This window comes from Balaenoptera physalus (genome assembly GCF_965194825.1).
Source record: "Balaenoptera physalus genome assembly, chromosome: 11".
NCBI classification, from domain to species: Eukaryota; Metazoa; Chordata; class Mammalia; order Artiodactyla; family Balaenopteridae; genus Balaenoptera; species Balaenoptera physalus.
Genome location: NC_138896.1, coordinates 77,230,174 through 77,256,703, shown reverse-complemented (window position 1 = coordinate 77,256,703; position 26,530 = coordinate 77,230,174). Strand labels below are relative to the sequence as shown.

The following is a 26,530-nucleotide window of genomic DNA, read 5'->3' as shown; positions in this document are numbered from 1 at the left end:
ACCAACCCCGCCCAGTCGGGGTCCCCAAAACCACAGGTGTCTGGAAGTGCCTGGAAGTTGCAGTGCCCTGCGGAACCTGGTTTTGCCGAACTTCGCAGCCTTTTCACCTGAGGGGACCAGCCAAGATCCAACCCGGCAGGATCACGGGTCGCTTCTGGACGCGTTGGGTCGCAGCCGGATGCTCAATCGCGCACCCCAGTACCCAAATCTACACTGGGGGCGGTGCAGGATGTGTGCGCCTACCCGCTTCTCCAGCCCCCGGGCTTAGGGACCCTCCCCCAAGGGTAAGAATGGGAAGGGGGTCCTCCTAGAGATTCCGTGTCATGGCGACAGCCCCCCGTGCAGCACCAGTGCGAGCGGCCTTGGACAGGTGAGCCAAGGGGTCCAGGCTGAAGTTGGGGTTCAGCTTCCATTGGGTAGGCGGTTTTGGAAGGAGAGCAGAGGGCCGGGCGGCGGTCAGGCAGCGGCTGCGGAGTGGACCTCTCTCTCTCAGCAGATGCCTGGGGGATGGGGAGCCAAAAGCAGGGGGCTCGAGCAGGGAGTGTATCCCACCCCCCTGCACCCCAGCTCGTGGTACGGCTTTAAAATCCTGCAGAGTTTGTCATAGGTCGGCCTCAGCACGCATGCGCAAAGGCAAAGTTGAGTTTTTTCTGTCTCCCCTCCCCTCCCCCCCCCTTTCCAGCAGTCTTTGGTTCTGCAACTTAAAAAAAAAAAAAATTTTTTTTTTTTTTTTCGCTCTGAGAACACCAGGGGAAAGAGGAGTCCGGAGAGAGTGAGGGAGAGAGGGAGGCAGTTGGCCAGGAGGGCCGGGGGGTGGGTGGGGGGGACGTGGTCCCTGCGGTCGGTCAGTCTGTCTGTGGGGCGCAGGATCGCGTGGAAGGCTGCTGCAAGCTCCGAGGCGCCGCCTCCGCCGCCCGGAGTCCGGTTCCGTGCGGCCGCTGCCGAGCGAGCTCCTCCCGCCGCCGCCGTGCCCCGACCGCCCGCCGCCCGCCTGCTCACTCTCCCGCCCCTCCGGCCCCGGCGCCAAACGAGGAGGTGGGGAGCCACGCCGGCCATGGACCGCCGGAGCTGAACAGCCGCCGCGGAGTCCCTCGCCCTCGCCCCTCTCTAGCCCCACGGCCGCGGTGCCCGCGCGCCTCTTCGCCCTGGAAAGGCGGGGAAAAGAGGGGGATTAACCAGAAGAGGGAAAGAAGGGGGTTGGGAGGGGGGAGCCAGTGTCTCCCCTGGGGCAGTCGCGCATCGTCCCCGAACCCACTGGAGGCAGAACTTTAGGGGACAACTTTTACCCAGTTTGCTCCCCCTTTTTGCCAAACCCTAAAATGAAAGGACAAAAGTTGGCGCTGACTCTTGCAGCTCGGATGGCGACTTGCGCGTTTTCAGCGGCATCTCCCGGAGAAAAACCCATGCGCGCCTGATTGTTCTGTGGCCCCCAAGCTGCAGTGCGTGTGGGTGTGTGTGTGTTTGGGTGTGTGTCTGTGTGTGTACACAGACGTCCACACACTCGCGGCCGCAGGATCAGCGCCTGGAAGCAGACGTTTCGGCCACAGACTTGGAGAGGAGGAGCTGGAGATCAGGAGGCGTGAGCCGCCGGGAGTCTGCAGAATCCGTGGTGTGAATGAACTGGGGGCACCTGGGCGCACGGATCGCCTCCCCCACCCCCCGCCCCGGGCCAGAGTTGAGTTGTGGGGCATTTTTTTCACCCTCTTGTGAAGAATTTTTTTTTTATTTGTTGTAAAGTCTTTTGCACAATCACGCCCACATTTGGGGTTGGAAAGCCCTAATTACCGCCGTCGCTGATGGACGTTGGAGAGGGAGCGCCTCGCCGCGGAACAGTCGCCTGCGCGCCCTCGCCGGACCCGCGGCTCCCTTGTTGCGCGCCGGCCGGGCCCTGTTCCTGCTGCCGGCAGGCGGACTTCGGCGCCCCTCGGTTCACGGACGCATCCCAGCGCTGCTCCGGCTCAGGCACCCAGACTCGGACGCCAGTGACCGCTTGGGCTCCAATTCCCTGAGCCTGCCCGACGCGTCCTGGAGGAGCACGCAGCTCTGCGCCGGATCGTCCCTCCAGGCTTAACCCGGCCGCTCCGCTCAGATTCTTCGGCTGCCCTCGCTCTTGCGGTGACTTCCTCCCCGCGCCCCCTCCCCCTAGCAATGAAGGTAGGTGTTCTGTGCTCCGCCGACGCTCGCCACTTTTTTTTCTTTTGGAAGTTAACTAAATATCCCGCCCCCCCTCCACCTATTCCTATTCCTCCCCCCATTTCTCCTACTGCCTGGAGACGCTAGAACTCCCGCGTAGCTGGCAGGGACCCCTACCCTTTCCCTGCCGCGCTACCCCCGCCCCCCCCCCCCACCGCCCCGCGCACTGCCTCGGCCTCCCAGGAGACCTAGTCCCACCAAACGTTCTGCAAACTTTTTAGACTTTGGAGAAAAAGTGGGGAAGAGACAAGACAGAAACAGCGGTTCACGGATGAGTTTTCTTTTGCCCTGAGAAACGCGAGTGTAATTTACTCTGTATATTTCAGTAACAGGATAATGATTCAATTCAACAAATATTTACCAAGCGCGGGCACCGAGAAGGTGTGTAGCCAGGGCTCAGAAAGGGGAAGGGGACTCCTTGGCTGAGAGACCGTGAAGCTGGACTAGGGGCCGACTGTGCCGAGCAGTGCACCTCTCGCCCTCTGCAGCCAGAGGCCAGGTTGCAAGCTCAACGCAGCCGGGGACCCAAGCGCTGCAGGCCCTGTGCCTTTAAGAGTGCCTGGCAGGGGGCCAGCGTGCACCCTGGCTCGGGGAACGGGGTCGCGTTATTAGCATTATTAGTTGCCACTGGGTGAGCTCCGCAGTTTGCAGCAGTGATGGGGGCGGGGAGGGCTGGCAGTGGTGGCTCTAATCCTGTCCGCTGGGAGAGCGCGTCCCGGCCCCCTGCGCGGAATCTGCCTTGTCCTTTAGAAACATTTGGGCCTCCGCGTTGGGAGAGCGGGCGGGGGGCAGTTTGTGAACTCTTGTTTGTTTTAATTGTCAGTTGTATGTTAAAGCCGAGTCACACACTCCGAGGGTCACCGAGAGTTCACTTTTACAGAAAGTTAACATTTCTTCCTGCAGTATAACTTGCTATTTTCCGAACAACTTTTCCTCTCTGTCCTCCAAGCTTCGATCCTTATTTTCATTTTTCTTGATCTCTCCCCTTTTCAGTTTTCTAGAAAATAAGCTTGGAATTCTAATTAAGATGTTTCCTAAAGCAAACAAGGCCCCCACCAAAAAAAAAAAAAAAAACAAAAAACCCGTTTTAAAACCCCCAAACTTGGAGACCCTGTGGCCTTGTTTTACTTTCCAATCGCAGCCTGGCATCGGGGCCCCTTCTCCTCTCTCGTCTTCCTTTAAATGGACAGCTTACTGTTTGGAAGTAACTTGGAGCCAGCGGTGGGATCGCACCTCTTCAACCCCTGCCCTCCCGCCAACGTTCAAGGCTGCTCCAGCCAGATGCGGAGATTTTGTTTCTAGACAACCTCTGCCAGGGGAGTTCCGAGGGGCCAAAGCTGAAAGAAAGCGCGCAAGCGATGGGAGGCAGTGGAAATTGTGTGTCCGAGTGTGTGGATCTGTGCCCTGCGTGTTTTGGGGCGGAGTAGAAGGTCAGTTGTTCTCGGGTCTTGGATATACTAGCCTTACTTAGCCAGGCCCGTCTCCACAAAGGAAGACCCTACCCAGGAGGCCCAGCCAAAGAGTCCCCTGCTTTTTCCCTCCGCTCGGCGGAGCTTCCCGGTGCACAAGGGGTTAGCGTGGTGCGCCAGAGCTCAGCTAGTCCTGAAGCCTTTTTCTTCCTCGCTGTGTGGTACCGGCTGCCCCCTGTTGGCTGCCTTGAGGTAGGACGTCTTGGAGTCTCTGTTCCTTGGGCAGGCGGGCAGCTGCTCGCCTCTTCCACCTCTGGCTCTGCAAGCACATCCCTTCAGATCACCAGGTCCCACTCTCCCAGGAGGGCCCCTCGGAGGCCCCCAGAGGCCAAGCTGCATTGCGCGGCTGCGTTAATAAGGAAGGGGCCAAGGGTCCGACCAGCAAATGGGGCTCGGGCAAGTGTAAGAGGGATTGGTACCCCTTCTCCAGGGCATAGCAAGGAACAGGAGCGTCACCCTAGGAAGTCTCCCGTCTGGCCTTGGCGCTCTCACCAGTTTTCCCTGTGGTCGAGGACAAGTGGTGCTTTCTCTCCCTCTCGGCCTCAGTTTCTTGTCTATTAAAAAGTGGAGTTGAAACTGCCTCTGAAGAGTGGGGGTTGAAGTGTTCTTTAATTTTCTTTCTCCTTCTGCCAACAAACAGCTCTTCTGGACAGAGTTGAGAGCCTGTGCCTAGAGAGAGCTAGACATCTTGTGTGGGAAGGTGGAAGTGGCATCTGTGTGTGTGTGTGTGAGAGAGAGAGAGACAGAGAGAGTTGTCTCGCAGTCTGGAGAGCCTTGTCCGGGGATGGATGAGGTGAGGCAGGGAACAGAACTAGACTTGGCCACCGTTCTTCCCTTGGATATGCCCTGTTACCGGACCTGGTGTCCGTTCTGAGTCAGGGCAATCAGAGGCTGCACACCTTCCTTGCACTGATTTGGGCTCAAGGAGCTCCCTCCTCCACCTCCTCTCTCCGTTCCACACGACCCCCCCCCCCAGCACTCAGCGCTGTGGACACATCCCGAGGCACCCTTGGCGGAGCTCTGGCTCCTTGTCTGCTCCCCCAAAGCGGACCTCCTTTCAGCCCATCATCCCCTCCTGCTTCTCTCGGCGGCGTTCCCCTGGGCAGGACGCCCCAATTTTGTGGCTGCCACTGGGTTTTTCTCCTGTAATTTTCTCCGTCTCTTTCCTTGCTTTCGGAAGAGATCGCAGGTGGGGGAGGAAACAAAATTTATCTCTCACTAAGAGCTGGGATTCTTGGGGTTTCCTGTACTTTTCGCCACCTCGAGCCCAGGTCAATCTAATTTCTTCCTCCCAGTTTCTCCCTCATCATTTCCGCTCCCAGAGACTGGGGGTGGGGGCTGAGGGTGGAGGTGGCAGGGGATGCCCAGATCAAGTGAGGTAGCGCCGTTGGCCGAGGGTCCAGAGTCTTCGCCCTCCCTCCGGGGAATTTCGTTTTAGGGGCCGCCGGCCTTGGACTTGGGTGCCGCTCGAGTTTGCGCGTGCGTTCCGAAGCTTTCTGCTGCCCCAAACGTCCTCTAAACCAGTGTGACGGAGTCCTCTCTCTCTCTCTGTCTCTCTCTCTTTCTCTCTCTCTCTCTGTCGCCCTCATCACTCCCGGCCTGCACGCCAATTGATAAAGAAGGGTTAGGGACACTTTTAATCCAGTGCGAAGGCTTTGGAGGAGAGACAGAATAAGCGACTCTGCGTGGATCTGTTCTGAGGCTGGAAACAAGGGCGTGCGAACGAACGCCCTACCCCCACCTCACCCCTCCCTTGTGCTTGAACCTCTCAAATGCCCGCAACCCTATTACTCGTCGCACACTAGAAACAGATTCCAAGGATCCTTACAAAGTCGGTTTCCTTGGGTCCTGAAATTGTTCAAAAACTTTTACTCCGTTCTTTGGTAAACTCAGCTTCTGCCCAGAACTTTTATTTTACCCTCGATGTTACAGTCTCCGGAGAGGTCTTATTTCGTACTCTTTTCGGATCAGATCTCTTGGTAAACAGGCAGGGACGTTCACCCTACAGAGTAGATGTATTAGTGAATTTGCTGTGGGTTCCTTCAGTCTTTCAAACTTGTGGGGCCTTTTCTGGGTTGCGCAGGGATTGGAGCGGGAAGAGGGCCAAGGTGTTTCCGGCCAAGCGCGCAGGGTTAAGTGGAGACGCGACTCGCGGGGCTCTCCTGCCGGATCCCCTTTGGGACACCTCTGGCCTACCCCCAGCCTGGAGCTTAGAGACCCGAGTCGCAGAAACCAAATGGCCCGCTCCCAGTTGGCCCCCACTCTGTGAACGAGTGGACTCGCCCCAGGGTCGTCGGGCCGAGAGTGGGTTCGGTTTGTGTGGCTTCGCCTCTAACAAAGAGATCCGCAGTAATCCGCCGAATCTGTTATCAATTTCTCCACTGCCCGCGCCCCGCCCCACGCGCCCCGCCCGTCGGGAAGCTCGGAAAGTGCGCGCGGCCCGCAGCGATCTCTGCCGCCGCCTCGGAAGCACGTCGGACCGTGTGTGTCTGTGGACGAGTGAGTGTGTGAATGTGCGTGAGTGTGTGTATGAATGTGTGCGCGCGGTCCTGGCCGCCGCTGGGGAGAGGAGACTTCGCAGCCTGGACCGCGCGCGAAGGCAGCCCTCGCAACCAACCCCCTCCCCTGGAGGAAACTTGACACTTCGGGCGGGGGTGGGGAGGAAGACGGAGCCTTCTCTCTGCTGGGCTGGGGAAACCCCAGGTTTCTATTCTCCGGGATGCTCCCCGGGCTTTGCGGCGTTTTAGGGACGAGTGGGACACAGGCGCGGAGCCCCGGGTAGCGGGCACTGGGACCACATAAGCATTTCCTCTCGAGGAGCCCCAAGGAGTCTGGGCCAAAAGGACGGCTGGCAGGGAAAGGCTGTGGCGCGCTCCCGAGCCCCTTCGCGTTTCCACGGCTGCCTAGGTTCCCTCAATCTCTTTTCCGGCGCAGGTTCCAGGCCAGGCCCTTCTGCCGCCTGGAGGAGGCTCACCTTCCCTTTTCCGAGGAAGGGGCTCCCTCGGGGGTTGCGGGTGGCGCAGCGCGGCCGGGTTACTCTTATCAGAGATGGAAAAGGGGATTTTGGAAACCCGCTCCTCCCACCCGCACCCGCCACCGCCTCGCTCCGCCGCCGCCTACAGGTGGAGAAGTCACCAGTGGGGAGGACGGCAGCGGAAGCTTCCAAGGCCGCCCCCTGCCCCCGAAATTCTTCGCAACGCGAACCTTCGCCGCCAAGGGCCCCGGCGCCCTGGAATCCAGGGACTCAAATGAGGCGCGGGAGCATCTCTGGCCCCGCCGGCGGAGGCTCACTCGCACCGGCTCTGGCCTCGCCTTGCACCCTCACCTTTCGGGACTGACCCAACGAAGTCTGAATTGGGCTGGAGGGTGGGGTAGCGGTGTTCCAGGACCGGGATCACGGTGTCGCGATAGAGAGATGGTCAACTCCAGACCAGGACCAAAGGAAACTGGAGTCACCCTTGGCTTCCTTTCCCCTTTCTCCGTGGCGGCTGCCAGGAGTGGAGATGGGAGGGGGGCGGTAGGGGGAGTGAGAAAATCAATTTGGGGGAGGGTTGCGGGGAGGGCCGAGAAGGGATCCCGTCTCTCGGGACAGCGGGACCCAGACCTCCTACTTTCCTCTGGGGTATATCCCTTCTCTGGGGTACACTGAGTCCAAGGAGGAGGCCGAAGGCAGGGGAGAGGGCATTGTTTTCCGGTTTCCTTGGTTGGGAGAGCAGCTCGCTCCCCGCCTTATCCCCTGTGCCCCCCCATCTCCTTCTCCCCACTCCAGTCTGGCTGAAGAGCGTTCTAAGGAAACCCAGGCTGCCCTTCCCCCTCTGGAAGTGGCTGGCCGCAAAGCGGGCCGTAAACTGATTATGAAACAGACGATGTTAATTCGGAGCCGCATTTCCCAGCTGGGCACTCGCGCGCGCGCTGCTCCCGGGGGCCTCGCCCCCCACCCCTTGCCCTTCCCCCCCGCGTGCTGCCCCCACCCCCCACCCCTGCGCCGGCCACTCCGCCTCCTCCGCAGCCGCCGGCGGCGCGCTCCTCTCGCCTTTGCGCTCCTCTCGCCCATGGAATTAATTCCGGCTCCACTTGTTGCTCTGCCCAGGTCGGGGAGCGGACGAGGGTGGCAGCGGGTTCCTGAGTGAATTCCCGAGGAGGGACTCAGCGCCGCGCGAACTAGAGGGGAGCGAGGGGGTGCGGGAGCGAGCAAGCAGGAAGGAGGCAGCGCCTGGCACCGGGGTTTTGACTCAACAGCATTGAGACATGTTTGTAATCGCTGGCGTGCCCCGCGCGCAGGATCCCAGCGAAATCAGATTTCCTGGTGAGGTTGCGTGGGTGGATTAATTTGGAAAAAGAAACTGCCTATATCGTGCCATCAAAAAACTCACGGAGGAGAAGCGCAGTCAATCAACAGTAAACTTAAGAGACCCCGGATGCTTCCGTTGTTTAAACGTGTATGCTTGAAAATTATCTGAGAGGCAATAAACATCTGCTCCTTTCTTCCCTCTCCAGAAGTCGATTGGAATATTAAGCCCAGGAGGTGCTTTGGGGACGGCTGGAAGGGCAATGTCTTCCAAGTTCTTCCTAATGGCTTTGGCCATATTTATCTCCTTCGCCCAGGTCGTAATAGAAGGCAATTCTTGGTGGTAAGTTTTTCTATGTGCATACTCTTTTATTTAAAGATTCGTTTGTATAATGCTGCAATATTTAAAGCTGAGTCTTGAGTTTGGGTGCATTTATCTAATACATATATATATATATATCTTATATAGGTATATATATACATATATATGTATCTTTAAATCAAAATTTTCTTTTAATTTGCCAATACTTTGAAGCTTATCTTTAGCTCCATAGGGAATCAGAACCTATAAATTCAGACCTTTTTCTATGAGGTCCTTCAGAGGTATGCTTGAAGTACATCATGTAATAAAGGGAAACCGAAATTCACTTCTCTAATAATTGTAAACCTATCTATCTATAAAATTTACTTTTTGCCACCTCTAGGTAGTAAAAGTGAGTTCCAACGTTTATTTTCTGTCAGTCACTTGAGGTTATTAACCTTCAGGGCCTGAGGTAGGCAGAGTTCTAGGAAGGCAGCTAAACTCCAAGTGGGTTAGTATTTGGGGCTTGAAATTTGATCAAAAGGAGGTTAACTTGAAGTAGTCAAATGTCCCTAAACGAGGGTTTCTTGCCGGTAGGGGCCTTGAAGATAGACTGCAGTATATCCAGGGGATTATTTTTGACGGCGTTCTGGATATTTTTTCACTGTAAATGAACAGCATTTTTTGACTGTCAAACACGACTTCTGTTCACTGGATACCCTGTCTTGGGTCCTTCACAATCACATAAGGAGCCTTTTTAAAATGTCTGGAATGGGCTGAATTTTTCTTCGGTAGGACAAGTATTCTTCAGTACACTTGTCCTACTGTTCTTCCATCATCAGTCAAAAGGAACTGCTATCTCCTACCCGTGTCTAATTGTGTCTACTTTCGGCATTCATACATTTTCAAGGCAGATCGGTCCAATTTGTGAGGCAAAGTGAGTCATTTTCTTTAATGTCAGAGGCCTGTACCCCAAACTGCCATTTCCGCCTTCTCTGGTGTGGATTTCAGAATTTTGTGAAATTCTGGTTCAGGTATATGGCAGCGAGGGGCAAGGAAGGGAGTGAAAACTCTAACTGAGGAGCCAGATGGCGGGATGGGGACTACACAATATCTCTGTTTTCTGAGTGGAGTTTAAACAGAGGAGTTTTATGAAGCCCTTCTCATACTTTGTCATGAGGACAAGCAGAAGAGAAAAAGCATCTGTGTGCTTAAAACTATGTATTGCTGACATGTTTTCAGGGGGCCCACCTTGACAGTTCACGTAAATCTTGAATGCACATCTCCCCCCCCCCCCTTTTTTAGGTCGCTAGGTATGAATAACCCTGTTCAGATGTCAGAAGTATATATCATAGGAGCACAGCCTCTGTGCAGCCAACTGGCAGGACTTTCTCAAGGACAGAAGAAACTATGCCACTTGTATCAGGACCACATGCAGTACATCGGAGAGGGCGCGAAGACAGGCATCAAAGAATGCCAGTATCAGTTCCGACACCGGAGGTGGAACTGCAGCACCGTGGATAACACCTCAGTCTTCGGCAGGGTCATGCAGATAGGTAGGAAACCATTTAATGCATTTTTAAATATATAGAAACTTTTCTCCTAGGAGAAGTCTTTAGTGTTACTTACAAGCTTGATATGGAGGGAATCTTCCAGCAGGGTGGTGGCTTGGGAATTTTGTCATTATGGCTGTGTGCATGCCTGTCCCCACATCTAATTATAAGTTTTGGACTTCTTGACCCAAATCAGGAGATGGGGGAGGGCATCAAAGACACCTTCATTTTTCTGAACACTTAATTTTTCTAAAAAGCATTTTGTTTAAAATAGTAGGAGCAGAACACTTATTTTGGTCTCTCAAAAGATGAGGAGGAAAGCTGAGTCATTTTTGTCCTCTTAAAGTGGCCCAAGCATCAAACTAAAAACTGTCATCTTTCAGAATGCTGGATGTGTTGGAAGTAAACAAGGTTTTAATTTTCCTAATATAGATATATCCTAAGGCTATCAAGATATGTATGTTTGTTAAAGGCTTTATTTTTAGTCCCAGAAAGAAGTTTAATCAGATGTGATCCAATTTACATTTTTGATGCTGGCCATTGATATAAAGGCACGTGCTTCAGATCGCAGCCTAGAAACTTCTAAAAGTTTTAATGTATGGCTCACGGTCCAATTCTTTCTTTTTAAATGTGTTGTTGAACTTGTTGTTATTCCATTCAGGGAGGAGGTGGCATTAAAACTGGGCTAAAGGCAAAGAATTTGGCAAATCAGTTTGCCTCTGGTTTGGTTGAATAGCATAGGCTACAGTCTGACAGATGTGGTCCTGTCTGTGTTTTCTAGTGAATATTTTCGGTCTCTTTTTACTTTTATGCAAACAAGCCTGTATAATTAATATGACTGCAGTGACTCCTAAAATAAGAAGCAATTTATCAAAGCAATTAACTATTTATACTGACTGAAGATAAAAAGTTGGCTTAATGTCCATCATGGACGGATAAAATGCTTTTTTAAAAACCCTGAAAAGTGCATTCATTGAGAACAAAAAAGAGTTGTCAGTGGATGTTTGAGCCAAGCAGCTTCATAAACTAAAATAATACAGGGCTGGAAGCTGTTCCTCTAATTGAATGGGAAAATGCTCTGCAGCCTCAGCCTGCAGAGTTTCATAGGGCTTTGTCCTTCCTGTTAATGATTAAAATGTGCTAATGTATGTACTGGGATCTGAATCTAGGAGTTAAGCTTCAGGAACACAGGAGTTTTCCCCTGAATATGGGCTGCCTTATGTAGTTAACTGGCAGTGTAGTGAAGATTGAATTCTGCTGCATTTTGATATTGTGAGTGACCCAAAACCTTTTTTTTTTTAGCTATATCAGAATGGTGACCTGTCAGCTTTCCCCCGTCACCTTTGCTTTACATGTTCCCCCTATCTGCCTTCCTCTCAAACTAAACTATGGGAGCGGCTTTTCACATGTATATGAGTTAGTGAAAATCATACACCTCCGATGGCAACAAGGAAGGAAAACAGCAATTGGAACTGTTTTTCTGTGTAGTCACTGGAACACAGCTTTGATTTAAGATCCTCTTCCTACGTAGCCTGTTTTGGGCCAAAATGTTCAGAATAAGCTATCATTTGCTAAGTGGATTTGAGTTCTGCTGAAGATTTATTTAAAATGTGGTCCAAGATTCAAAGAGCCTGCTTCCTCAGGGAACAAGCAGAACCCTTGGTACAAAGGCCTGTATTTAATTGTCCCCGTAAGTAGACTCTCTGGTCCTCAGCTGTGTGGCACTGTCTGGGTTGATGCGAACTGGGTGGGAGTGGAACCTCGTGACGGCCGTAGAGGAGGGAGACCTCCTAGATCCTATCATCAAGTCAACGAGGCCCTGGGAGGACCTTGCCCAAGGATCCTCAGGTGTCCGAGGTCTCAGAGCAGAAAGCTGCTGCTGGGTGGCTTTCGGGTGAACACAGACAGAGCCTTTAAAAAAAAAAAAAAGAGAGAGAGAGATGGAGAGAAGAAAAATCAGAATAGATTTTTATGGAAGAGGAACATGGACCCCACGCCAATAGGGGAAAAGTTACTTAGCTTTCACTTTTCTATTTAAGGGTATGTTGGAAGAGAATGAGCTAAGGGAAAATTTAAAACACCTTTGATACTAGGTGTGGGTGCCCCACTCCAGAGCACTTAGTACAGCAGGGACATGGAGGCCACTTCTTGTCCCTGAGAATCTGACCCTGTGATGGGGCCAGTGTCTGACTCAGGCTGCCACCCCCAACCCCTTACCTCCTTTCTGAAGGCCAGTCCAGGCGCTGTACACCATTGCCTCATGAAGGGCCCACTCTTCATTTTGGAAACTTTCTCGTTTTTTCATCATGCTAGCCTTTCCTTCCAGCTTTTGTCTCTGTCTCGTCTTTGTTCCCATGCTGTGAAAAGATGTATAAGAAAGGCGCCATTTTTAAGGAGGGTGAGAATAAGAGTAGATGTAGATTTCACAGGGAGGGAGCTGTAACTGGACCAGCAGTGTGCCATCCAGCATGACTGTATCCACAGGCTTTAGCCAAAGAGCACTTTGCAAGCTGACATTTCCCTGCAATGACCAGTTAGCTTAGAGATTTCTACCAGGTTTGTATTCTGGGGCAAAAAAGGATATGTTCAAGATAGATAGACTTATGAAAATAGCAGCAGCATTGTGTTTTATGTAAAAGCCCTTTTGTGCTCCATATATACAGGAGAGTGGTTTATTTTCCTCTGTCTCCAGAGGATTGTTTCTCTCTCTTCCTCAAACTACCTCTTTATTCTACAAGTCTCCCATCCAGGGACACAGCATTTTCTATATTATCAGCGTTCATCCTCAGATCACTCCCTAGAATCTGTCTGCTCTCCTCATTTCTCTCCACTCCCTTGATGTTCTCTGCCTTGCTAATTCAGGCTAGGTAGATGTAACACCCCACCGCCCCCCCCCCCACAACAGGAACTTTCTGGATCCTCCTGCCAACCACCCGTACAGTCCTCAAGTTATTCATTTTTTAAAATGTGGGAGGGAAGGTCTGGTAAATCAGAACCATCACTATTCCTGGAAGGGAGATCACAAATGGCTGTGGATTGAAGTGTGGAGCACAAGTCCAAGAAAAGGGCAGCCTGTGGGATGCTTGCATTGGCAGAGCCGTCCTCCTGCAGGATGGGCTTCTGCTTGGGGCTGAGTCTTGTTGTCAGCTGTTCTTGTGCCGTCCCCCATTGTCCACCCCCCCAAAAAAAAAAGATTGTTAGCAAGCTCTTCTTTAAGTATAGGAGCAACCGTTTCCTGTAAAGAGATTCCAGTGCCAGAAGGGGCCCTTTTTTCCCTAGGCATCTAGTTCAATACCCTTAATTTTATAGTTGAGGAAAATAAGGACCCCCTCATTTTGCCCGCCCCCCAGGCCCAGCTTCAGCTGGCCAGCTGTTAATCCTTTCTCTCTCATAGGACAATACTTTGATTAAGTGACTTCTTGTTACATGTAGAAATGTCTCCACATACAAGTGGAGATGAAGGTAGTCTATGGTTACCTCTTTTTTTCTCCTTACAAATAGGGCTCCTATAGAACCGTTTGACAGGGAGGTACTCTTTACAAGTTTTAGGGAAGGAGAGAACTTTTTTCCTCTAGGCCTATATATTCTTTACAAGTTTGGGGAAGAAGAACCTTTTTATTTTTTTTTCCTCCTTTTTGCTATTACCCTAACACTTAGAGGCTGCTGGGGAGTTGCGGAAGTGACATTAAGGAACTGCAGGCTGTTTTAAAAGTAGACACTCACCTACTTGAGTGAGAAGTATCAGGCCCGTCAGCTTGGGGTTTGAGAAGAGGCGAGTTTCATTTAAAACTCTCTAGGAACCAGTTTAGAAATGTCCTCTGGGAAAGTCAGGAGCCTTGTTGTGAGACAGGCTTGGTGCAGCACATGGAGGATGGGGAAGCCGGGTTTCAGCCACCGACGCCACAGGGACTGGCGAGGGACTGCTGCAGGGGCTCTAAGCCTTGCAGCCCCCATGCTCCTGCCCTGGAGGTAACTCAGAATGAAAATAATACCAAACATTAAAATAAGTAAGGAAGTCTACTCCAATTCTGCGTTTTTCCTCAGTGACTTCTTTCCTGGGCATTTTGGAAAATGAGAAGTTTGGAGTATTTTCATAAGAGGTGCAGAGAAAACTCAGTCCAGCACTGCTTAGAATCCTGCCTTGGGCTCTGAAGTGTCAGAGCAGAGGTAGCAGGGATGCTACTCCTTTGTCATGTGTCGCTTCTACGTGTGTGGGGGGAACGTGTGCCGCCTTCCCCCCCCCGGGGGGGTCCGGGGGCTCGGCGGCGTGGAGCCGGCCGGGGCTGCGGAGCGGGGGCGCCCACTGACCCGTCCTCGCCCGCAGGCAGCCGCGAGACGGCCTTCACGTACGCGGTGAGCGCCGCGGGGGTGGTCAACGCCATGAGCCGCGCCTGCCGCGAGGGCGAGCTGTCCACCTGCGGCTGCAGCCGCGCCGCGCGCCCCAAGGACCTGCCACGGGACTGGCTGTGGGGCGGCTGCGGCGACAACATCGACTACGGCTACCGCTTCGCCAAGGAGTTCGTGGACGCGCGCGAGCGGGAGCGCATCCACGCCAAGGGCTCGTACGAGAGCGCGCGCATCCTCATGAACCTGCACAACAACGAGGCCGGCCGCAGGGTGAGCATGCCGCCGCCGCGCCCCTCCTGGGGGTGGGCGCTGCTGTGTCCAGTCTCCGTCTCTCGCTCTGTCTCTGCGTCTGGGTCTCCCTCTCTTCCCCTCTCCGTCCTAGCTTTTCCGGGCTCCCCCCGCCTCTCCCTGCTGGTCTCTTTCCACCTCCCCCACACGCCCTTCCCAAGCAGCTACACACAGGCCTCCCTGAAGAGGGGTGGACACCCCAGAAAGGCCTCCCGGAGGGGAAGCATCCCGCCTTGGCCCCCTCCAGCCAAGGTGCTCCTGCCCTGGCCTGAGAAACAGCTTTCTCTACCTTTTTAATTAGTCCCCAGTGCAGCTGGCCAGCCCAGCTCAGAAAAAAAAATGTTCCTAACGTTCGCTGCCCTCCGCCCGGGATCAAGTTTGTGGTTGGGCGTAAATGCAGAACAGGGAGTTATTTATGCGAGTAGATGCCCACCTGACAAGGCCCTCACCCCAGCTTCCAGGGTTACTTACCTTCCCCTCTGCTTTTTTCGTACCCCTCCTTGTGTCATTAGTTACCAGGCCTGATGGTTTGAGGGTTTTCCAGAAAGACCTGTTGTAGGAAAAGGGGGAGTATTTTTAGCAGAGTGGAGTTTTATACATCTGAACATCAGGCGAATCAAGGTGGCTATGGAGAGGTGAGACCCATTCAGGAGTGTGCAGAGAAGAGCTCTGGAGAGGAGAGAGCCACTCAGGAGTGTGTAGAGAGGAGCTCTGGAGAGGAGAGATCCCCTCAGGAGTGTCCAGAGAACAGCTCTGGAGAGGAGAGAGCCCCTCAGGAGTGTCCAGAGAGGAGCTCTGGAGAGGAGAGAGCCACTCAGGAGTGTCCAGAAAGGAGATCTGGAGAGGAGAGAGCCACACAGGAGTGTCCAGAGAGGAGCTCTGGAGAGGGGAGAGCCACTCAGGAGTGTCCAGAGAGGAGCTCTGGAGAGGAGAGAGCCACTCAGGAGTGTCTAGAGAGAAGCTCTGGAGAGGAGAGAGCCACTCAGGAGTGTCCAGAGAGGAGCTCTGGAGAGGGGAGAGCCACTCAGGAGTGTCCAGAGAGGAGCTCTGGAGAGGAGAGAGCCACTCAGGAGTGTCCAGAGAGGAGCTCTGGAGAGGAGAGAGCCACTCAGGAGTGTCCAGAGAGGAGCTCTGGAGAGGAGAGAGCCACCCAGGACTGTCCAGAGAGGAAGTCTGGAGAGCAGAGAGCCACTCAGGAGTGTCCAGAGAGGAGCTCTGCTGAGGGGAGAGCCAGTCAGGAGTGTGCAGAGAGGAGCTCTGGAGAGGGGAGAGCCAGTCAGGACTGTGCAGAGAGGAGCTCTGGAGAGGGGAGAGCCACTCAGGAGTGTTTAAAGAGGAGGTCTGGAGAGGGGAGAGCCACTCAGGAGTGTCTAGAGCGGACCTCTGGAGAGGGGAGACCCACTCAGGACTCTCCAGAGAGGAGCTCTGGAGAGGAGAGAGCCAGTCAGGAGTGTGCAGAGAGGAGCTCTGGAGAGGGGAGAGTCACTCAGGAGTGTCTAGAGAGGAGTTTTGGAGAGGAGAGAGCCACGCAGGAGTGTGCAGAGAGGAGTTCTGGAGAAGAGAGAGCCACTCAGGAGTGTGCAGAGAAGAGCTCTGGAGAGGGGAGAGCCACTCAAGAGTGTCCAGAGTGGAGCTCTAGAGAGGAGAGAGACCCTCAGGAGTGTGCAGAGAGGAGGTGTGGAGAGGAGAGAGTCACTCAGGAGTGTCCAGAGAGGGGGTGTGGAGAGGAGAGAGCCACTCAGCAGTGTTCATAGAGGAGCTCTGGATTGGAGAGAGTCACTCAGGAGTGTCCAGTGAGGAGCTCTGGAGAGGAGAGAGCGACTCAGGAGTGTCTAGACAGGAGCTCTGGAGAGCTAAGAGCTACTCAGGAGTGTCTAGAGAGGAGAGAGCCACTCAGGAGTGTCCAGAGAGGAGCTCTGGAGAGGAGAGAGCCACCCAGGAGTGTCTAGAGAGAAGCTCTGGAGAGGAGAGAGCCACTCAGGAGTGTCCAGAGAGTAGGTCTAGAGAGGAGACAGCCACTTAGTCGTGTCCAGAGAGGAGCTCTGGAGAGGAGAGGGCCACCCAGGACTGTCCAGAGAGGAAGTCTGGAGAGCAGAGAGCCACTCAGGAGTGTCCAGAGAGGAGCTCTGCAGAGGGGAGAGCCAGTCAGGAGTGTCTAGAGAGGAGTTTTGGAGAGAAGAGAGCCACGCAGGAGTGTGCAGAGAGGAGTTCTGGAGAAGAGAGAGCCACTCAGGAGTGTGCAGAGAAGAGCTCTGGAGAGGGGAGAGCCACTCAAGAGTGTCTAGAGTGGAGCTCTAGAGAGGAGAGAGACCCTCAGGAGTGTGCAGAGAGGAGGTGTGGAGAGGGGAGAGCCACTCAGGAGTGTCCAGAGAGGGGGTGTGGAGAGGAGACAGCCACTCAGCAGTGTTCATAGAGGAGCTCTGGATTGGAGAGAGTCACTCAGGAGTGTCCAGAGAGGAGTTCTGCAGAGGAGAGAGTCACTCAGGAGTGTCCAGAGAGGAGCTCTGGAGAGGAGAGAGCCACTCAGGAGTGTCTAGAATGGAGTTCTGGAGAAGACAGCGCCACTCAGGAGTGTGCAGAGAGGAGCTCTGGAGAGGAGAGAGCCACTCAGGAGGGTCCAGAGAGGAGCTCTGGAGAGGAGAGAGCCACTCAGGAGTGTCCAGAGAGGAGCTCTGGAGAGGAGAGAGTCACTCAGGAGTGTGCAGAGAGGAGCTCTGGAGAGGAGAGAGCCACTCAGGAGTGTGCAGAGAGGAGCTCTGGAGAGGAGAGAGCCACTCAGGAGTGTGCAGAGAGGAGCTCTGGAGAGGAGAGAGCCACTCAGGAGTGTGCAGAGAGGAGCTCTGGAGAGGAGAGAGCCACTCAGGAGTGTCCAGAGAGTAGGTCTAGAGAGGAGACAGCCACTTAGTCGTGTCCAGAGAGGAGCTCTGGAGAGGAGAGGGCCACCCAGGACTGTCCAGAGAGGAAGTCTGGAGAGCAGAGAGCCACTCAGGAGTGTGCAGAGAGGAGTTTTGGAGAGGAGAGAGCCACGCAGGAGTGTGCAGAGAGGAGTTCTGGAGAAGAGAGAGCCACTCAGGAGTGTCTAGAGAGGAGTTCTGGAGAGGAGAGAGCCACTCAGGAGTGTCCAGAGAGGAGCTCTGGAGAGGAGAGAGCCACTCAGGAGTGTGCAGAGAGGAGCTCTGGAGAGGAGAGAGCCAGTCAGGAGTGTCCAGAGTGGAGCTCTGGAGAGGGGAGAGCCAGTCAGGAGTGTCCAGAGAGGAGCTCTGGAGAGGAGAGAGCCAGTCAGGACTGTGCAGAGAGGAGCTCTGGAGAGGGGAGAGCCACTCAGGAGTGTTTAAAGAGGAGGTCTGGAGAGGGGAGAGCCACTCAGGAGTGTCTAGAGCGGACCTCTGGCGAGGGGAGACCCACTCAGGACTCTCCAGAGAGGAGCTCTGGAGAGGAGAGAGCCAGTCAGGAGTGTGCAGAGAGGAGCTCTGGAGAGGGGAGAGTCACTCAGGAGTGTCTAGAGAGGAGTTTTGGAGAGGAGAGAGCCACGCAGGAGTGTGCAGAGAGGAGTTCTGGAGAAGAGAGAGCCACTCAGGAGTGTGCAGAGAAGAGCTCTGGAGAGGGGAGAGCCACTCAAGAGTGTCCAGAGTGGAGCTCTAGAGAGGAGAGAGACCCTCAGGAGTGTGCAGAGAGGAGGTGTGGAGAGGAGAGAGTCACTCAGGAGTGTCCAGAGAGGGGGTGTGGAGAGGAGAGAGCCACTCAGCAGTGTTCATAGAGGAGCTCTGGATTGGAGAGAGTCACTCAGGAGTGTCCAGTGAGGAGCTCTGGAGAGGAGAGAGCGACTCAGGAGTGTCTAGACAGGAGCTCTGGAGAGCTAAGAGCTACTCAGGAGTGTCTAGAGAGGAGAGAGCCACTCAGGAGTGTCCAGAGAGGAGCTCTGGAGAGGAGAGAGCCACCCAGGAGTGTCTAGAGAGAAGCTCTGGAGAGGAGAGAGCCACTCAGGAGTGTCCAGAGAGTAGGTCTAGAGAGGAGACAGCCACTTAGTCGTGTCCAGAGAGGAGCTCTGGAGAGGAGAGGGCCACCCAGGACTGTCCAGAGAGGAAGTCTGGAGAGCAGAGAGCCACTCAGGAGTGTCCAGAGAGGAGCTCTGCAGAGGGGAGAGCCAGTCAGGAGTGTCTAGAGAGGAGTTTTGGAGAGAAGAGAGCCACGCAGGAGTGTGCAGAGAGGAGTTCTGGAGAAGAGAGAGCCACTCAGGAGTGTGCAGAGAAGAGCTCTGGAGAGGGGAGAGCCACTCAAGAGTGTCTAGAGTGGAGCTCTAGAGAGGAGAGAGACCCTCAGGAGTGTGCAGAGAGGAGGTGTGGAGAGGGGAGAGCCACTCAGGAGTGTCCAGAGAGGGGGTGTGGAGAGGAGACAGCCACTCAGCAGTGTTCATAGAGGAGCTCTGGATTGGAGAGAGTCACTCAGGAGTGTCCAGTGAGGAGCTCTGGAGAGGAGAGAGCCACTCAGGAGTGTCCAGAGAGGAGTTCTGCAGAGGAGAGAGTCACTCAGGAGTGTCCAGAGAGGAGCTCTGGAGAGGAGAGAGTCACTCAGGAGTGTCCAGAAAGGAGCTCTGGAGACGGGAGAGCCACTCAGGAGTTTCCAGAGAGGAGCTCTGGAGAGGAGAGAGCCACTCAGGAGTGTCTAGAATGGAGTTCTGGAGAAGACAGCGCCACTCAGGAGTGTGCAGAGAGGAGCTCTGGAGAGGAGAGAGCCACTCAGGAGGGTCCAGAGAGGAGCTCTGGAGAGGAGAGAGCCACTCAGGAGTGTGCAGAGAGGAGCTCTGGAGAGGAGAGAGCCACTCAGGAGTGTGCAGAGAGGAGCTCTGGAGAGGAGAGAGCCACTCAGGAGTGTCCAGAGAGGAGCTCTGGAGAGGAGAGAGCCACCCAGGAGTGTCCAGAGAGGAGCTCTGGAGAGGAGAGAGCCCCTCAGGAGTGTCTAGAGAGGAGCTCTGGAGAGGAGAGAGCCCCTCAGGAGTGTCCAGAGAGGAGCTCTGGAGAGGAGAGAGCCCCTCAGGAGTGTCTAGAGAGGAGCTCTGGAGAGGAGAGAGCCCCTCAGGAGTGTCTAGAGAGGAGCTCTGGAGAGGAGAGGGCCACTCAGGAGTGTCTAGAGAGGAGCTCTGGAGAGGGGAGAGCCACTCAGGAGTGTGCAGAGAGGAGATCTGGAGAGGAGAGAGTCACTCAGGAGTGTGCAGAGAGGAGCTCTGGAGAGGAGAGAGCCACTCAGGAGTGTCCAGGGAGGAGCTCTGGAGAGGGGAGAGCCACTCAGGAGTGTGCAGAGAGGAGATCTGGAGAGGAGAGAGTCACTCAGGAGTGTCCAGAGAGGAGCTCTGGAGAGGAGAGAGTCACTCAGGAGTGTGCAGAGAGGAGATCTGGAGAGGGGAGAGCCACTCAGGAGTGTCCAGAGAGGAGCTCTGGAGAGGAGAGAGCCACTCAGGAGTGTGCAGAGAGGAGCTCTGGAGAGGAGAGAGTCACTCAGGAGTGTGCAGAGAGGAGCTCTGGAGAGGAGAGAGCCACTCAGGAGTGTCCAGAGAGGAGCTCTGGAGAGGGGAGAGCCACTCAGGAGTGTCCAGAGAGGAGCTCTGGAGAGGAGAGAGCCACTCAGGAGTGTGCAGAGAGGAGCTCTGGAGAGGAGAGAGTCACTCAGGAGTGTCCAGAGAGGAGCTCTGGAGAGGAGAGAGTCACTCAGGAGTGTGCAGAGAGGAGCTCTGGAGAGGGGAGAGCCACTCAGGAGTGTTTAAAGAGGAGCTCTGGAGAGGGGAGACCCACTCAGGACTCTCCAGAGAGGAGCTCTGGAGAGGAGAGAGCCAGTCAGGAGTGTCTAGAGAGGAGTTTTGGAGAGAAGAGAGCCACGCAGGAGTGTGCAGAGAGGAGCTCTGGAGAGGGGAGAGCCACTCAAGAGTGTCCAGAGTGGAGCTCTAGAGAGGAGAGAGACCCTCAGGAGTGTGCAGAGAGGAGGTGTGGAGAGGGGAGAGCCACTCAGGAGTGTGCAGAGAGGAGCTCTGGAGAGGAGAGAGCCACTCATGTGTGTTCAGAAAGGAAGTTCTCGCCAGGCTGCCGCAGCCTCCCTGTTTCCTTCTTTGCTTCCCCTGGTGCGGATGTGGGAATCTCGCCCACGATTGTTACGAAAGACCCTTTTTCCTGTGGTTAAACACATGGCACTTTATGGCTGCTTTCTAATGAAGGGGTGAAAACTTTTCCTAACTTTGGCAGCATTGAAAACCAGGGCCATTATTTTTTCACAGAACCCAAGGTAAGTGCCAGGGACTTTCTGGTCAGAGATTTCACTCTTCTGTATTTTGGGGTGAGGAAAAGGGACGCTAATCACAGAGTAGAATCTAGAGCTCTGGAAGGAGCCTTCAAGCCCCTCAGCCACACCCCCTCATTTTAAAGGTTGGGAAACTGAGGCTGGAGAACCACTTCACGCCCGTGGGGAGAATTAGTGGATTTAGCTGTAAACCCAGGCGCCTTTTTTTTTTTTTATTAAACTAATGCATCACAGCTGGAGGGTAAAGGGCCATAGGTTTTGGGATTAAAGAAATCTAGGTTAAAATCCCGTTCTGTCTGTTGGTTTCTGAGCCTCCGTTTCCCCATTTGCACATCTGTTAAATGCGCGTTAGCTATCACTCGGGGTTGCTGTAGGACTCACTGGGCTCATATAGTAGATTGAACCTTATTACCAATACTTGACCATTTCTTACATCCAATTTCATATGGTTCAATTGAAGGGCTGTGGTAAGTGCTTGATAACTGATAACTTAGTTACTAGAAGCAAAGGACATAGGGAAGTCAAAGATTATCTAGATCATTCCAGCTAACCTATTTCTTCTCAAATTTGATCTTAACTATTTAGGTGGGGGGGGCGTTTCTCAGGGAAAGACTAAACTCTGGAGAATTTCACCTGTGGAGCCTTGCGGGGTCAGGTAATTGCTCCAGGGGAGTGTGGCCTCTCCTCTCCGCGGCTGCCCATCGCTGTGGTGCCAGCAGTGTGGGTGGACTCACTCCCCAGTGCAGCCGACCCACGCCATGCAGTGGGCATACCGGTCCCGCTCTCTCTGGGGCCCTAGGACTTTGGTCTTGTCCTCATCAGGGACACATCACCTTACTCCGCACGCCAGGTGCCCAGCGTCTCAGACCAGAAATGCTTCCAGGACGGAGGTATGGCGGACCCTTCTGGGCCCCGTTGTGCCCCTGTTTGGTGCTTTCATCCATCTTTTGCGGATTTCTTAGACTTCTCTCATGGAGAGAAATCATCAGGGGCTCAGCAACCAAGAAGAGCAGGTCAAGGGATTTCCAAGTGGAGAGAGGGGATTTTGGACAGGGGGAAAAGCCCCTTCAATATAATTTCATTTAACATTTGGATTTTTAAATGGGTGAGTGTTTTTGGCAATGTTATAATTGGAGCAATTGGATTCTGGTGGATGAGATTACTGGGAAGACAGTTTTTCTGCAGGATAGTGGGGGTGGGAGGAGGAGAGTTAGACACTGTGCCAGGAAATCATGTTAGAATCTCCTTGGGACATTAGCTTTTGATTTTCCTCAAAGGGGAGCGAAGGTTAAATACGTTTGCGAAACCCTTCTCCAGACTAGCTGCAGGCCTGAAACACTTCATATCAAGGGAGTACACTTCAGCGTCCCTTGTAAGAAAGCCCCTTACGCATCCCTGGAGGGAGAAGGTAGCTGTTCTGGGCAGAAGCAGCCTTCTCACTCACTCTGGCCCTCCAGGTTCCCGACAGGCCCTCCGCAGCGTGCCAGCAGCGCGCCGGCTCTGCAGGGTCACTGGCACAGGAACTGTGGGCAGTCAGCACTATAAACAGGCAGCCGCCACCTCCCAGACTGCTGGGCACACAGCCCTGTGAGGCCAGCCCCATAGGTGCTGCTACTGGGAGGCCAGGGTGACTGGGCAAGGGCCCAGGACCAGCGTGCAGACCGTCACCCTGCAGACCAGGCTTACTGATCGCATCGTGCCCGCTAAGTACTTTCATGCCTCTCCTGATTTTATCCTTGCAACAGTGCTGTGAGGTTGCAGCCATCACAGTGCCCTTCACAAATTGAAAACGGAGGCTCAGAATGGTGAAGCCTGTTGCCTAAATTCAGGGACAGAGTTAGGGCAGAACCCAGGTCTGCCTGGGTCCAAGACGGATGCTTTTCACCTAGGCAGAGGGGGATAGAGAGTAGGGGCTGTGCAAGAAGCAGGAGTGAGAGTGCCTGAGATGCAGACCCGGTTCTCCCTCATTCTAGCTGTGTGACCTGTGCGGGCCGCTTACCCTCTATCTGCGTCACTGCCAGCACCTCCTCCAGGCCGCATTACAACCTTGCTGGGGGCATTAAGTGAGACCAAGAGTGTAAAGGCTCTTATGATCGTGCCTGGCACACAGCAGTAGTCATAGTGAGACTGAGTAAAGATTTGAACCCTGATCCCACCTGGGCTGGACACCTGCCCAGCCCTGCCACTTACCAGCTGGGCGCCCAGGGCCAAGTCATGAGCATGAGCTTGGAGCCCACCTGCGTGGGTTCAAATCCCGGGCCCCACCCCCCTTCCCAGTGGTTGGGTCAGTAACTCACCTTGCTGGGTCTCGCTTCCCTTTTCTGTGAGATGCGGACAATAGAGCTCTTCCCTCGTGGGCTGGTGGTGGGGATGAATCCAGGTGACGCAGGTGAGGAACTGCCAGCACTCTCTGGGCTGAGTGTTCAAGATGTATGAGTTGCTGCTAATGTTCTTCCCTGCAAAAAAAAAAAAAAAAAAAAAGAGGCTAATGGAACCCTTTTTTTTCCCGCTCCCATTCAAGAACTGTGGTTATTTATTATGATGATGTGTAATAATGAGGGGCTAAGAACCTATTTATTTTGCAGACTTTTTAAAGAAGGCAACACAAGGCTTCTGGTCGTGGAGGACGAGGGGCAAGTAGCCCAGGCCCTCGTCTAGCTGGTGACCAGGGCTCCACCCAGCCGGGGAGCTCGGTCACCCGCGCCCCCGCCCGAGTCTGGGCACCCGGGTGAGTTCGCCCGCTGACTGTCCCCTTCTCCCCGCAGACGGTGTACAACCTGGCGGACGTGGCCTGCAAGTGCCACGGGGTGTCAGGCTCGTGCAGCCTCAAGACGTGCTGGCTGCAGTTGGCCGATTTCCGCAAGGTGGGCGACGCCCTGAAGGAGAAGTACGACAGCGCAGCGGCCATGAGGCTCAACAGCCGGGGCAAGCTGGTGCAGGTCAACAGCCGCTTCAACTCGCCCACCACGCAGGACCTGGTCTACATCGACCCCAGCCCCGACTACTGCGTGCGCAACGAGAGCACCGGCTCGCTGGGCACACAGGGCCGCCTGTGCAACAAGACGTCCGAGGGCATGGACGGCTGCGAGCTCATGTGCTGCGGCCGCGGCTACGACCAGTTTAAGACAGTGCAGACCGAGCGCTGCCACTGCAAGTTCCACTGGTGCTGCTACGTCAAGTGCAAGAAGTGCACGGAGATCGTGGACCAGTTCGTGTGCAAGTAGTGGGCATTCTGCCTGCCCGCCTGTCACCCAGCCCCACTCCCAGGACCCACTTATTTATAGAAAGTACAGTGATTCTGTTGTTGTTGTTGTCTTTAATACTGTTTTATTTTTTGTCCCCAAGAATTGCAACCGGAACCATTTTTTTTTCTGTTCCCATCTGAGAACTCTGTGGTTTATTATTAATATTATAACTATTATTTGGCAAAAAGGGGGGGGTGGGAACCAAGAAAATATTTATTTTGTGGATCATTGAAAAGGTAAGACAAGACTTCTTTTGCTGGTATATAGGATGAGGGGGGAATAACGCACACCTTAAGTTAGATGTGTGCACATCTGGAAGGTCAAAGAAACACTGTTTTCTTTGTCTCAACTATGGGGTCATATGGGACAGGTAGCATCCAGCTGCAAGAGGGTGGTACAGATCTACGCATGATTTAGCTCCTGTGACTAAAAGGAATTCAGTGCTCTGGTGAAAGTTGAAAGGTCTTGAGAAAAAAAACAAAACAATGAGACGCCCCCCCCCCGCCCCTTTCCCAGGGGCTGCCAGCCTGAAACATTTCCAAAATGGTATTTAAAGTCTAAGAGCAAAAATCTCATATCCCTTAAAGAGAAAAGGTTTATCACGTGTTGCACTGTTCTCAAACATTCCATCTACAGATGGTCCATTCTACTAGCTACTGAAACTTGGGGAGCAGGGAGGGAAGCCCCAGAAATTAAAAAAAAAGAGAAAACTTAAAAACTCCTTATATTAAGTCAGTGATTTGATGCTGTTGTGGGAATTAGGTTATCCACTTGGAAAAGGATCCCCGAGTGATTCTGGGTACTAGACTTTTTGTTTGGAGAAGGGCAAGGGAGGTTGGCTTGACTGTAAAGGAAAATATACTGTAATTTTCTTAGGGATACTTGGTTAATAAATGATAACAATGAAAATAATAAATGAATTCCATTCACAGATCCTCAGCCCGAGCTACAAGGTAATTGCGTGCAGTTCAGCACTGCACCAGAGCAGAAAACTTACTTGAGGGGAAAAGTGACATCTGCCCTCCCTACTTGACCTTGAGCCCCCTCCGATTCCTCCGTGCCTTGCTGCGCTGTGATGCCGGCCACGCTTCCAAACGGCAGCTCCACTGGGTCCCCGCTGATAGTAGCACAGGAAATGAAACATTAGGAGCTCCGCTTGGGAAACGGTTTGCCACTTAGGGATTTTGTTTTTCCCCTCTAAATTTTATTTTGAGGAGCGGTAGTTTTCTATGTTTTAATGACATTACTTGGCAAATGTACTTCACAGCGGTGTGGCAGCGTTCCCCTGTTATGAGCCTGTGTTTAGACTCTCCACTCACGCTTTCCTATTACCCCGCAGGTGTACCCCAGAACTGTTCCTAGTGGACTTGAACAGTTGCATTTATAAGGGGGGAAGTGTGGTTTAATGGTGCCTGATATCTCAGTCTCTTGTACATAACATACATATATATATATATATATATATATATATACATATATATATATAAATATAAATATAATTATATCTCAGTGCAGCCAGTGGTTTAGATTTACACTTTACTCGGGTTATTTTTCGGTCTAGAGCCTTGTTGTCCTCCATTGCAATCCAACTAGGATTTTTCCAGACGGTTTCTGAGTTGAGCTGGGGCTGTGGCCTCGATGCCATCACACCCTGAGCATCACGAAGCAGCCTTGTTTCTGAGGAATCCAGAAGATCTTAGTCACGTGCATTGTTGGTTTGAAGATTTCTTTTATCTTCCCTGCCCCATCCTCCTTTTCTGTACCCTTTCTGGAGAGGGCATTACTTATTCATCACAGACGTGGGAATGAAGAGATATTCAACACTCGGAAGCACTGTCAGCATTTCTCTTTCCTTCATGCATTTTGCAGAGTGGAAACTGGTGCCCATTAGACCTGATAGTACCTATTTGAGTCCCTAAGGAAAATCCAGCTCACAACACATATAGCTAGTTTAAACATTTTTTTAAACCAGGACACCTCTTTCCAAAGAGTGCCATCAAATGTGTTCTTATCTCAGACTTCTGTTGTTTTAAAAGTTTGGAGAGATGCACATCTCCTGCAGCCCTCGTGGGAATGGGTGGCGCTCAGATCACCTCAGCCACCTGTGGCTCTTATTGCACAAGGATATTCACTCCCTTGCATTTGCAGTGAATTGCAAGCAAAAGATCTTGAAAGTAAGAAGCACTAATTAGTTTAAAATGTCACTTTTTTGGTTTTTATTATACAAAAACCATGAAGTAATTTCTTTTTATTTGCTAAACCAGATTTTGTTCCTTTTTAGTGATTCATGTTTATGAAGAGAGTTGAGTTTAACAATCCTAGTTTTTAAAAGAAACTATTTAATGTAAAATATTCTACTTGTCATTCAGATATTATGTATATCTTCTATGGCCTTTATACTTTTACTGTACATATTTCTGTCTCACGTGATTTGTATATTTCACTGGTTCAAAAAACAAACATCGAAAGGCTTATGCCAAATGGAAGATAGAATATAAAATAAAACGTTACTTGGATATTGGTAAGTGGTTTCAATTGTCCTTCAGATACTTCATGTGGAG

The 26,530-nt window shown here is 53.0% G+C and overlaps 1 protein-coding gene and 2 long non-coding RNA genes across 7 annotated transcripts in view; 1 reads left to right on the top strand and 2 right to left on the bottom strand.

The window, feature by feature from the left end:
- The first annotated feature begins 801 nt into the window (after window positions 1–801).
- On the top strand, window positions 802–26,485 carry WNT5A (Wnt family member 5A). 3 transcript variants are annotated; one of them, XM_082414541.1, is made up of 5 exons: window positions 802–2,154; window positions 8,160–8,293; window positions 9,557–9,807; window positions 14,129–14,421; window positions 23,490–26,485. In XM_082414541.1, exons 1-5 carry the CDS (start codon window positions 2,149–2,151, stop codon window positions 23,946–23,948), a joined length of 1,143 nt encoding a protein of 380 aa, XP_082270667.1. In that variant the 5' UTR covers window positions 802–2,148; the 3' UTR covers window positions 23,949–26,485. The 3 variants fall into 3 exon arrangements, with proteins under 3 accessions (XP_082270667.1, XP_082270669.1, XP_082270668.1); XM_082414543.1 differs by lacking the exon at window positions 802–2,154 and adding an exon at window positions 6,184–6,365; XM_082414542.1 differs by lacking the exon at window positions 802–2,154 and adding an exon at window positions 7,759–7,968.
- Window positions 9,818–15,143, bottom strand: LOC309638494. The gene is made up of 3 exons (XR_014251173.1): window positions 14,911–15,143; window positions 13,528–13,777; window positions 9,818–12,161 (listed from the first exon to the last, which is right to left on the bottom strand). It is a non-coding gene; the product is annotated as an uncharacterized lncRNA (long non-coding RNA).
- LOC309638490 overlaps window positions 20,473–26,530 on the bottom strand; it is an 84,273-nt gene continuing 78,215 nt past the window's right edge. For all 3 annotated transcript variants that reach the window (XR_014251159.1, XR_014251160.1, XR_014251161.1), the window contains one exon: window positions 20,473–23,180. This is a non-coding gene — a long non-coding RNA (uncharacterized lncRNA). The remainder of the gene's footprint in view (window positions 23,181–26,530) is intronic.

What these genes read in the sequence shown, in the direction of transcription:
- WNT5A (XM_082414541.1), top strand. An exon ending in ATAGAAGGCAATTCTTGGTG is followed by an intron (nt 8,294 to 9,556) that starts GTAAGTTTTTCT and finishes CCCCTTTTTTAG; the next exon opens with GTCGCTAGGTATGAATAACC. An exon ending in ACAACGAGGCCGGCCGCAGG is followed by an intron (nt 14,422 to 23,489) that starts GTGAGCATGCCG and finishes TTCTCCCCGCAG; the next exon opens with ACGGTGTACAACCTGGCGGA.